Source organism: Dictyostelium discoideum, assembly GCF_000004695.1.
Source record: "Dictyostelium discoideum AX4 chromosome 5 chromosome, whole genome shotgun sequence".
NCBI lineage: Eukaryota > Evosea > Eumycetozoa > Dictyosteliales > Dictyosteliaceae > Dictyostelium > Dictyostelium discoideum.
The window spans coordinates 4,578,019-4,590,601 of record NC_007091.3 but is presented as its reverse complement, the minus strand read 5'-3'; the positions used below and the strand labels follow the sequence as shown (position 1 = coordinate 4,590,601).

Genomic DNA, 12,583 nt, shown 5'->3' with positions numbered 1-12,583 from the left:
TATTAAAATGTGAAATTAAATCAAATGAATATTTAGATATTGGATTATGTGGTATCTTTAAATTATTTCAATACGATTCAAATGATAGAGAATTAATAATTTCAGAAATTACAAAATTATTAATTAATCATAGATTATCAGATTTATCAAGAATGAATTTATTATATGATTTTAAAAATTATATGAATAATATTTTTGTTAAAAATAATGAATATTATAGAGAAATGTTAAATTTTATAATTAAATTTCATCAAATAAATAATAATAATAATAATAATAATAATAATAATAATAATAATAATAATAATAATAATAATAATAAAATTACAAGTTATACTTTAATTGAATATAATATTGATTATACGTATTCTTATAATTTTACAAGTTTTATTGAAGATTATAAAAATTTAAATTTAAATCAAAATAAAATTGCTGGTGAACCAATTTTAATTGATTTAAACTTTTTATTTAGATATAATTTTGATAAAGAATTAAATCAAATTTTAGATTTATTAAATTATAAAAAATCATCATTTACAAGATTAAATTCAGAAATTGATAATATTTTATTAAATAATTCACCACCATCATCATCATTATCATCATCATTATCAAATTTAGCATTAAAATCAGTTGAATATATTTATTCATTCAAAAACAATAATAATAATAATAATAATAATAATAATAATAATAATGAAAATTTTAATAAAGTTGAAGAATTACATAAACTATTTTCAAAAGAGAATTATTATATTAGTTATTTAAATAAATATGATAAAATAATTGAACAGTTAATGACTGATACTGAAAAAATATCAAATGCATTATATTATTCATTATCAACATTTAATTCAAATATTTTTAAAATAATTTTAAATAAAGTTAGATATGATAGATATGGAGTTAATCAAATCATTTATAAATCAAATCATCAATATTACACATACTTAAAACCGATTAATAAAGATTTAGAATCAACTTATGAATTTATAAAAATTATTACATCACTTGATGGTGTAGATAGTGTATTATTTTCAACTTCAGAAATTAATAGAAAGATATACACATTTATAAACTCATTAAAATATGATGATGATGATGATGAAAATCTATATAAAAAAGCAATTTCGTCAATTCCAGCAGATAATAAAGTTTTTAAAAATTTATTTCCATTGAAAAGAAATGATAGATTAATGGATATAAATAATTATAGCTCATTGGGTGCATTTTTAATACATGATAATGATACGGTTGATTGGATTGTACAAACTGAGAAATCAGGTCCCTTTTCAAATAATATTTCATATATTAGTTCAATTCATTCAATTAGATATACATCATATAAGGTTGTTGATTATGCAAGAGAGATATTCAAAAATTCAAATTCATCATTACAATTTTCAAAATCATTTTTTTATACTGATCAAGAGTATGAATATCCATTAATAGTTGCATTTCATAAATGTGATATTGAAACAATTGATTATATTTTAACAAAAACTAAAATGTCTTCAACCGATTATCTTTGGAAAGATTATGATTTTAAATTAAGATTAGATGAAAGGTTATCAAAAATTGATGGTATCGAAACACCATTGACAATTAACCAATTAATAACACTTTCAAATTATTTAAAAAGTATAAATTATAAAAATATACCATCACGATTAATGTCAGTTTTTTATGAAAATGTTTTTAATTTAATTGAAAATGGTGAATCAAGTGATATTGTTATAAATGGAAACGATAATGGTACTATTGATTTCAATTATTTAATTGAAAATACAATAATATATTCAGAAATTTTTAAAAATTCAATAGAGAATGTCTGTTTAAATAAAATTAAATTCATTTTAAATTTAATACCAACGGAATTATTATTTAATAAAATCAATTTATATTTTAGTTTTCCAATGTTTCAAGCATCACATAATGATAAAAAGCCACCTACACTTTTACAAATGAAACAAACTGATGGTTTAATTGATAATTTAGAGAAATGTTTAAATATTTTCATTGAATTATTAAATTCAATTGATAAAAATCAAGATGACTCAACAACCACAACCACAAAAACACAATACATTAATTCAATTTTAAATATCATTAATACTCTATACGATGTTTTATTAAGAATTGAAAATGTATCAATTGAAACAATTAAATATTTTAATAAGTTAATTAGTACAACATCTTCAAAAAATCATCATCATCATCATCAAATTGTATTAAAAGATACTTTATATAGATCATTTTATTATTTAATTTCAATTTCACCAATTATTACTAAATATTTAATTGATTTACCATATATTCAAACGATTTTTGATTATCAACAAATGTCATATTATCATAGTGGTTGTTATTCACCAGAGGATGGTAAATTTTATGATATTTCATCATACTTGAATCCAAAATTATTTTCATTTAATTATTTATTTTCAAGTGGTTTATCAATTGATGATATTTTAGAAAAATTAATTGAAAAATTATCTCATTCATATTCATTTCAATATAAACAAAATAATATTAATTATGGTGATAATGGTAATGATGATGATGATGATGATGATAATGAAGAAAATGAAGAAAATGAAGAAAATCAAGAAATCCAAAATAATATTGGTGAAGAAATAGGTAGTAATTATGAATATTTAGCTAAACCATTAAATTCAGATTTAGAATTTTGTTTACAAATTAGAAGAGTTGATTTATTTTTTAAACAATTAGATATTATTCAATCAAAATTAAACATTTATAGTGGTGATGGTAGTGATGATCAAAGTTCAGAATTTTTAAAAAGATTTAATGTAGTTATAAATAATGAAATTCAGTTTTCAATGGATTGTTGTGACCATTTAAAATCTATAAATAAAAATTCAAAGATTGGTTTATTTAAATTTAGTGAAACTTTATTTATTTTAGCATGTAAAGTATTAGATGAAGAAGAGTTTAATAAATTTGCACAATTTGGTTCATATGCATCAATTATTGATATTTTACCTAAGAAATTATCAAATAATAGTTTAGATTACCTTTTAAAACATTCAAATACAATTAATCATATAATTTCAAATCATTTAAAAAAATAAAACAAATAAATAAATAAATTAAAAAAAAAAAATAAAAAAAAAATTATGATTTTAAAAATTACTTTATTATTTTTATTATTATTATTATTAATTTTCATTTTCATTTTCATTTTGGTTTTGATTTTGATTTTGATTTTGATTTTGATTTTGTATTGTTTGAAAGTTTTAATTTTTTTTTAATTTCAAATGGTGAATAATAATTTGAAATTTCTGGTGTATACCATTTATCTAAATATTCATTATCTAACGATTTGATTAATAATGTTTCCTCTGGACTATTTGGTGATTGTAAACTTTCTAAATTTTCATTTTGTTTATCATCAATACAATATTTTCTTTTTTTAGTATATGTTGAATTTGATGATGATTGAGATGATGATGATGATTGTGGTGATGATTTTTTATTATTTTTATTATTATTATTATTATTATTATTATTATTATTATTATTATTATAATATTTAAATTTTGTAATTTGTGATGATGATTGAGGTTGTCTTTTTTTTTCAATTTTTGGATATTCAAAACTAATGTATTGTGGTCCGTTGGCATTTTTTTTATAATTTGAGAAATCATAATTACCAAATAAAACATCCTCAGATTCAAGCCCCATTAAAATTAAATCATTGTATAATAGTGAATACATTAACAAAGAAAGATGGAAATTTTCTGGAATATTCATTATTTTAAATTGATATTTTTTATCCTATTTATAATAATACAATTAATAAATTAAAAAAAAAAAAAAAAAAAAAAAAAAAAAAAAAAAAAAAAAAAAACTATATTATTTACCCCAATTAATAAACGATATCTTTTTAAATAGTCTTTTTGTAATTCTAAACTTGCTTCTTTTTTATCTGATTTCTTCTAATAATTAAAACAAAATAATATTAATAAAAAAAAAAAAAAAAAAAAAAAAAAAAAAAAAATTGGAATTAAAATTGAAATTACATAAAATGAATGTTTGATTAAAGTTAAAAATGAATTTTCACAAAATATCTTTGAGTTGAAATTTGCATGAGTTGGTGGATATGTATAATTCTTTAGATATAAAGCCATTGGGTTCTTATATAATGGAATATAATTATTTGCATCAAATGTTATTAAAACCATAGTTTTTTTTTTTTATTTTTTTTTTCCAATTTCTTATTTTTATTTATATATAATAAATAGTAACTACTTAAAAAAAAAATTTTTTTTTTTTTTTGTTTAAACAGAATATTAAAAAAAAAAATAAATAATAATAATAATAAAAAAAAATTCTAATTATTGTCATTTAAATTTGTGTCAAAACAAAAAAAAAAAAAAAAAAAAAAAAATTTTTATAAACATTTATTAAATCAAAATTAATTTAATAAAGAAATTATTTAAAATTAATTTAATTTTTTTTTTTTTTTAAACAGGTTTTTGTCAAAATTTTTTTTTTGTTTTGATCAATTTGTTTAATTTAATACACTTTAAATTATTTTTTAATTTTTTGTTGTATATTTTCTACATTTGTAGTGAACCTAAAAAAAAAAAATTAAAAAAAAAAAAATAAATAAAACATTTTATTCCCTTTAATAATAAAATAATTAAAAGTATTTTTAGAATTAGAGGGAGGGTGCTATTTTTATTTTTTATAATTATTATTGTACTATTGAAATGATTTTGATATAATTGTTTAATGAATTTTTTTTTTTTTTTTTTTTTTTGGATGACATTATTTAAAAGAGGTCACAATTTTTTTTTATTAATAAAATTTTATTTTTTTTTATTTTTTTTTATTTCATTTTTAATAATATAAATAAAATAAAATATATATTTTTAAACATATATACATATAAATAAATAATAAAATAATAAATATTATAAACTTTATATAATAATTTTTTTTTAAAAAAAAAAAAAAAAAAAAAAAAAAAAAAAAAAAAAAAAATGCAACAAATAGAATTTTATGAAATATCAAAAATAGAAAAAAGATATCTGGCAAATGGAACAAAAAAGATTATTTGAATTAATGTATAAAATTAAAAATGATGGAAGTGAAAAAACATCAATTGGTGAATTAAATATAACACTACATCCAAATGTTTTTAGTCCATTGCATTTCCCAGAAAACAAATGGTTTGCCAAACAATTATCAGAAACAATAGTGCAAAGTGGTGATTGTTTCTTATAGGTTGGCGTTGGCTCTGGTTTAATCTCTTTATCAGTTTCAAAATTTGCAAAAGCAACTGTAACCGGTGTTGATATTAATCCAAATGCTGTTAATATTACATTTCCAAATTTTAAAAACAACAATAATGAAATTCCATTTGGTGGTATTCATAAAAGTGATTTATATAATACTTTATTGGAACAACAACAACACAAACCAAATTGTAATAAATTTAAATTCATTTTTTGGAATCATCCATGCAACAATTTAAAAATTCAATTATTAATGAATTACAATAAGAGAAAACACTTAATGGTTATGTTTTATTAAGACGTTATGTTGAAGAATCAAAAGATTTCTTAACTCCAGATGGTTCATTATTATTGGGTACTTGTAATTTTGCAAATATTGATTCAATTAAAAAAATTGCAAATGATTTAGATTATGATATTATTGTTTAAGAAAAGGTTAAGAATCATTAAATTTATTGAATAACGTTACAGAAATTTATTACATTTTAAAATTTGTAAAAAAAAATCAAAATTCAATTTTACAAATTCAAAGATAATTAATTAATTAATCCAAAGAATTTTTTTAAATAAAAAAAAAAAGTGTTAAATAAAAAAAAAAAAAAAAAAAAAAAAAATAAAACTTCAAGTAATAAATTTGAGATTTATCTTAAGAAATTTATTTTTTTTTTTGTTTTTTTAAATTTTATTTATTTTTTTTTTTTTTTTTTTTTTTTTTTTTTTTATTTTTTTTTTTAAAATTCATTTTTTTTTTTTTTATTTTTTTTTCATTTTTATTTATTATTTTTTATTTTTTTTTTTTTTTTCTTTCTTTCTTTTTTATGTATGTGAATATATATAAATACAGCAATTAAATAAAAATTAAAAAATAGAAAATAAATAAAAAAAAACAATAATAATAATTTAGTTCAAATATTTATATATGATACTAAAATGATTGACCCAGTTAATATAATTCAAGGTGAAGTCTATGGGTTAATATCCAATTTAAAATTAAATTCAAGGTGGTCAAACTCTAGTTATCAAGATACAATATTCCCAGAGAATCCAATTTTAAGATCATTAAAGAATTTAACAAATATATTACATAATGTTTCAGGTATGTTCATTTTTTTTTTTTATTAAATTTCAATTTTTATTTTGTTTTTACTAATTTTTTTTTTTTTTTTTTTAATTATTATTTAATTTTAGATTTTAAAAATTTAGATACATGCATTTATTTAGAACCATTTTTATCAGTTATAAAATCCAATCAAACAAGTGGATTTATAACTGGAGCAGCATTAACAAGTGTAAATAAATTTTTAAATTTATTCATTGATGAAGAATCTAATAATATACATAAGGGTATAAGAGATATTGCAGAGGCAGCAGCACATTGTAAATTTGAAGCAACCGATGCTAGATCCGATGAAATCGTTCTAATGAAGATATTACAAGTGTTGAATTCATGTGTAAAGAATCCAGCTGGTATTTACATTAGCAATGATTTAATTTATGAGGTAACCATTGCATGTTATCATATGTCTGATCAATCAAGATCTTCAGAACTCTTAAAAAAGAATGCTGAAAATTCCGTTCAAGAAATTGTTTCAACCATTTTTAATCGTTATAATATTTATATTGATCCACCTCAACCACCACCAATACCAACACCAACACCAATATCAACTACTTCCACCACTACTACTACACCTATTTTACCTGTTATTATAAATACTACTTCAACTCTAACTACCACTCCAACCACTACTACCACTCCAACAACTACAACTACCACAGATGAAACAGAAAAATCACAACCACCACCTTTAGAAGTTGATTTTTCACCAAATAATGATTTATTCTTTAGTAATTTACCAACTACAGATGAAAATACAGAAAATACAGTTGAATCAACACCAACACCAACACCAACACCACCACCACCACCAGTAGTACAACGACTACCAGTGCAACAACTAGAACAACAACAACAACAAAAAGGATTTACAATTAACCCACGTGGTGTAAGATTTGATGCAAGTAATCAAACAGATAAACCATATGATGAAACAGTATTGATACGTTTATTTAAATTATTTGTAGCCAATATAAATACATCACCATCATCTCAAGATGATACTTCAACAAAATTACTTTGTTTAAATTTAGTTAATACAATCATTCAAATTCGTGGTTCACAATTAGAACAAATTCCAACTATATTAAAAATTATTCAAAAAGATTTATTTAAATTTTTATTATTAGTAAGTAATAATTAAAAATAATAATAATAATAATAATAATAATAATAATAATAATAATAATAATAATAATAATAATAATAATAATAATAATAATAATAATAATAATAATAATAATAATAATAATAATAATAATAATAATAATAATAATAATCATAATAATAATAATAGTAAATATATATATAAATATATACTAATAATTTTTTTTTTTTTTTTTTGGAAAAAAAGAATTTACAAATGAAAAATGTTCAAATTTATTCATTATCAATGAGAATTTTCTTCAATTTATTTATTGGATTAAAGAGAACATTGAAATCACAATTTGAAGCATTTTTCAATGTTTTAATGGCATCAATTCAAGAGAATAATAAGAGTCATTATGAATTACAAGAGTTGGCATTAGAAGGATTAAGAGATTTTTGTAAATTACCACATACAATGATTGATCTATTTGTAAACTATGATTGTGAATTACATTGTTCAAATGTTTTTGAAAATCTTTGTAAATTTTTATACAAAAATTCATTCCCAATTTCACAATCAATCACTTCACTTCATTTAATTTCATTTGAAAATTTATTATCAATCGTTCAAAGTATTGAAGATCGTAGAACTCGTTCATTACTTTTACAACAAAAACAAGATCAAAAACAATTACAACAACAACCACAACAAATATCAAATGAACCAAAAATTGATTATTTAAAAAGAAAAGAACATAAAAGACAATTAGTAATTGCTGCTGAACATTTTAATCGTAAACCAAATGATGCTATTGAATATTTAAAAAGTAATTTATTAATTTATTAATTAAAAATTTTTGTAAAAAAAATATTTTAAAAAATATTTAACTAACTTTTTTTTTTTTTTTTAAAAAAAGATAATAATTTATATTCACCAGTTACACCAGAAAATATTGCAAAATTTTTATTGGAAGTACCAAAATTAAATAAAACAACAGTTGGAGAATATTTAGGTAAAAGAGGAGAAATGAATGAAAAAGTTAGAAATCATTATATTAATTCATTCAACTTAAAGAATCCAAATTGTATGACAGTATTTAGAGAGTTTTTAGAGAGTTTTAAGATTCCTGGTGAATCTGCAGTTGTACAAATCATTTTCGAAGAGTTTGCTCAAAAGATTTACGAGAATAGATCAGACAAGTTGTTTTTGAATGCCGACAAGGTTTATCTTTACATTTATTCAGCATTGATGTTACACACATCTTTATATAATCCAGTGATCTCTCAAAAGGAGAGAATGAAATTTTCAAACTTTAAATCAATGTTAAATAAAGAGTTACCAGATGAATTGATTCAAGAATGTTTTGATGATATCTCAGAGAATGAAATGATAGTGGAAGAGGAGCCACAACCTGGTGTTATAAATCAACCAAATTGGAGGAAAATTCTAATGAGATCAAAACGTATTGGTGATTATAAATCTGCAAATACCAATGATTATGATCGTGAAATATTTTCAATAGTTTTAAATTTAGTTATACCTGCAATTAGTAAAGTATTTGAAAAGATTGAAAATGAATCATTATGTCAAAGAATTTTAGATGGTTTTCATCTATGTGCTCAAGTATCTGCAAATTATAATATCATTGAAGTAATTGATAATTTAATGACTTCACTTTGTAATAATACAACTTTAATCGATAATACTGTTGAACAACAGCAACAACAACAACAATCAAATTTAAATAATACAAATCAAAATAATGTTAATAATAATAATAGTAATGTTAATAATAACAATAATAATGTAAATCAAAATAATGTTAATAATAATAATAATAATACAAATATAAATAATATAAATCAAAATAATATAAATCAAAATAATTTAAATAATAGTAATAATAATAATTTAATACCGAATGGTACAAATTCACCATCATCAAATGTAACAACACCAAATCAACAAACAACAACAACAACAACAACAAATAGCGGTACTCCATTATCTAATAGTAATGGAATGAATAATAATAATAATAATAATAATAATAATAACACTAATAATAATAATAATAATAATTATTATTATAATGAAAATGTATTTATTGGTGATAATAAAGCACAATTAGCAACGATTGCAACATTTGAAATTGCAATTAAATATTCCAATTTATTAGGAGAATCTTGGAGATATATAATTGCAATCATTTGTAGATTAAATAAAATGGATTTATTATCAAACATTTTTGAAACTATTGATTTCCCAATTGATAACACTTCAAATTCAAAAGGTGGTAAGAAACAAGAAGAACAAAAACAAAAACAAAATTCAACATCAACATTTTTATCATTTAGATGGTTTGTTGCTGATTCAACTGATTATGAAGAAATTGAAGTCATTGATCCACATAAAGAGAAAGCTAAAACTTGTGTTGATAATTGTCATATAACTGATTTATTTCAAGAGACTAAATCATTACCAATGCATTCTTTAGATCAATTATTAAATTCATTATTTAATATTACAAATCCAACAAAACAACAATCTTCTTCTTCTTCTTCTTCTTCTTCAACAACAACGACAACAACATCTTCAACAAGTAATATAACAACAATAGCAACAGTACAACCATCAACCACAACATCATCATCATCATCATTATCAACTACATCATCATCATCATCAACAATAACAACTACAAATTCACCAACACAACAACATCATCATAATAATTATCATAATCATTATGGTAATACATCAAATTTTTATTATTCAATTAATCAAAAACAAGAATTATTTTGTTTTGATTTATTATCACATATTATACTTTTAAATCAAGATAGATTAGGATTAGTATGGAATAAATATTTTGAACATTGTGAATCCATTATAAATATATTTGAACAAGTGGTTAGTGTTTCAACTGCCAATGCAAGATTAATGACACCATTAATCGAAAAAGTAGTAATGTCAATAATGTATCTTTTAATTAGATTAATTAGAAAGAAAGAGGTTTTCAGTACTCTATCAGCTTGTATCAAATTGTTGTTACGTGTTGGTAATGTATTGGATAGTATTGCAGAGAAAATGTCAATCTCTTTAATTCAATTGGTTCAAAAGAATATTGATTTCCTATCAACTACACCATCAGCTTGGGAACCTATTTTAGCATTGATTGTACTTTTGTCAGGTAATCCAAAATCATCGAATCGTGCATGTGATGCTCTATCCTTGATGATTAAAACTCAACCAGACTCGTTGACTGAGGAAACTTGTTTACATTGTTTAGAGCCAATCAATTGTTTCATCGATTCAAAGACAATTCCACATGGTGTCGTAGTGAAGTCAATGGAGTTACTCTATTTCATCTTTACAAATGTCACTAAAATATTGGGTATTCATAAGATTGAAAGTGGTACCAATGATCATTCTTCACCAAATGGTGGAATGGTTGGCTTTCAAACTACTCGTATTTTAATTAGAAAGATGGATGTAAAAATCAATACGGCTTGGGTTAAATTTTGGTCAAAGATATTGGTGAAATTCTCTTCCCTATGTTTAGATCCAAAACCAGATATTAGAAACAACGCTATGACATTCCTTCAAAAGACAATACTCTCCTCATCGTTACAAGAGTTTTTACCACCAGGTAGATGGTTTGATTGTTTTGTTGATGTGGTTTTCCAACTCTTAGATAATCTTAAAGAGAATTCAAGAGAAACCAATTTCGAAGATACAAGATTACGTGCTTCTGCTTTACTCTCAAAAGTGTTCTTACAAAATTTAAATACCATCATAAAATGTGATCAATTTACAACCCTATGGGATAGTATTTTATCTCATTTGAAAATTTATATGGGTCTATCGGAATTACTCTCTGAATCTGTACCAGAGTCTCTTAAAAATATGCTTTTGGTAATGAATAATAGTGGTGTATTTAAACCACCAACAGGTGAAGAATCAGAAGATGATATCTCTAAACAACTTTGGGATTCAACTTGGGCTGCTATTGATGAATTTTGTCCAAAAATTAGTGAAGATGTTTTATCACGTGTTGATCCAAATTATTTCTTAAAAAAACAACAACAACAACAACAACAACAACAACAACAACAACAACTACAGCAACAGCAACAACAACAACAACACTCACAAAGTGAGGAATTAAAACAACAACAATTATTATCACAAATAATTCAACAAAACATTAATTCTCCAACAATTATTGATACTCCAAGTGTTTTACAACAATACCAACAACCACAACTACAACAACCACAACAACCTCAACAACCACAACAACAAGATCAAGAAGAATTTAATCCAATTATGTCAATTCCAATGGTACCAATAATGCCAAATAATACAAATAATAATATAAACAAATAAAAAAAATAATTAAATAAATAAATTAATTAAAAATTAGACATGGTCTGGGAATTGATTTTTTTTTTTTATTTTTATTTTATTTTTTTTATTTATTTTTTTTTATTTATTTTTTTATTTATTTTTTATTTTATTATTTTTTATTGTTTTGATAAGTTTGTAATCACGAAATAAAAATCTAAAATGGCGACATTTTTTTTTTTTTCGATAAGTTTGTGTAGGGGAAAAAAAAACTTTGAATTTGTGATTGGTTTGGTGAGAAAACACTCAAAAAAAAAAAAAAAAAAAGCCATTTATTTTTTTTTTTTTTTTTAATTAATTTTATTTTATTAATTAAATAAATAAATAAAAAACAATGTCAAACGTAACTTCTAATATTTTTTATGAAATTGCTGGAAATTATACAGGTAATTAAATTAAGATATTTTTAAATTATGATTTTTTTTTTTTTTTTTTTTTTTTTTTTTTTTTAAAAAAATTACTTTTATATTTGCACAATTTAATTAAATTTATAATTTTTTTTTTATTATAATTTTAAGGTAATAATCATACCAATAATCAAAAGAAAACTGGTGAAAAAAAAGAAAGTGATTTTAAAATTATTAGATTCACAATTCTAAGAGGTGAAGTATTTAAAGCATGGGATTCAAATGGATTGGCAGATCCAAAAGTTTTAGTATATTTATTAAAAGAGAAAAAAGATGGAGAAGAATCAAAGAA

The 12,583-nt window shown here is 21.1% G+C and overlaps 5 protein-coding genes across 5 annotated transcripts in view; 4 read left to right on the top strand and 1 right to left on the bottom strand.

The window, feature by feature from the left end:
• Positions 1–3,095, top strand: DDB_G0290777 (hypothetical protein; the record flags this gene model as incomplete). Its single annotated transcript, XM_630466.1, has 1 exon — positions 1–3,095. A coding segment is annotated over one exon (3,095 nt), but the record flags the coding sequence as incomplete, so codon positions are not given.
• Positions 3,096–3,201: 106 nt separating this feature from the next.
• DDB_G0290767 (hypothetical protein) lies at positions 3,202–4,208 on the bottom strand (the record flags this gene model as incomplete). Its single annotated transcript, XM_001134509.1, has 3 exons — positions 3,202–3,801; positions 3,888–3,962; positions 4,047–4,208. The coding sequence occupies 3 exons, from the start codon at positions 4,206–4,208 to the stop codon at positions 3,202–3,204; spliced, it is 837 nt and encodes a 278-aa protein (XP_001134509.1).
• An 859-nt stretch (positions 4,209–5,067) lies between these two features.
• On the top strand, positions 5,068–5,696 carry DDB_G0290773 (hypothetical protein; the record flags this gene model as incomplete). Its single annotated transcript, XM_630470.1, has 3 exons — positions 5,068–5,166; positions 5,257–5,410; positions 5,536–5,696. The coding sequence occupies 3 exons, from the start codon at positions 5,068–5,070 to the stop codon at positions 5,694–5,696; spliced, it is 414 nt and encodes a 137-aa protein (XP_635562.1).
• A 501-nt stretch (positions 5,697–6,197) lies between these two features.
• Positions 6,198–11,866, top strand: DDB_G0290771 (Arf guanyl-nucleotide exchange factor; the record flags this gene model as incomplete). The annotated part of the gene is made up of 4 exons (XM_630469.1): positions 6,198–6,363; positions 6,471–7,513; positions 7,739–8,300; positions 8,391–11,866. 4 exons carry the CDS (start codon positions 6,198–6,200, stop codon positions 11,864–11,866), a joined length of 5,247 nt encoding a protein of 1,748 aa, XP_635561.1.
• Positions 11,867–12,218: 352 nt separating this feature from the next.
• Positions 12,219–12,583, top strand: part of DDB_G0294603 (C2 domain-containing protein) — a gene marked incomplete at both ends in the record, with an annotated part of 657 nt that continues 292 nt past the window's right edge. The window contains 2 exons of the mRNA XM_001732990.1: positions 12,219–12,270; positions 12,403–12,583. The exon at positions 12,403–12,583 is cut by the window's right edge and continues 292 nt beyond it. Coding sequence (XP_001733042.1) covers positions 12,219–12,270; positions 12,403–12,583 — 233 coding nt within the window. The remainder of the gene's footprint in view (positions 12,271–12,402) is intronic.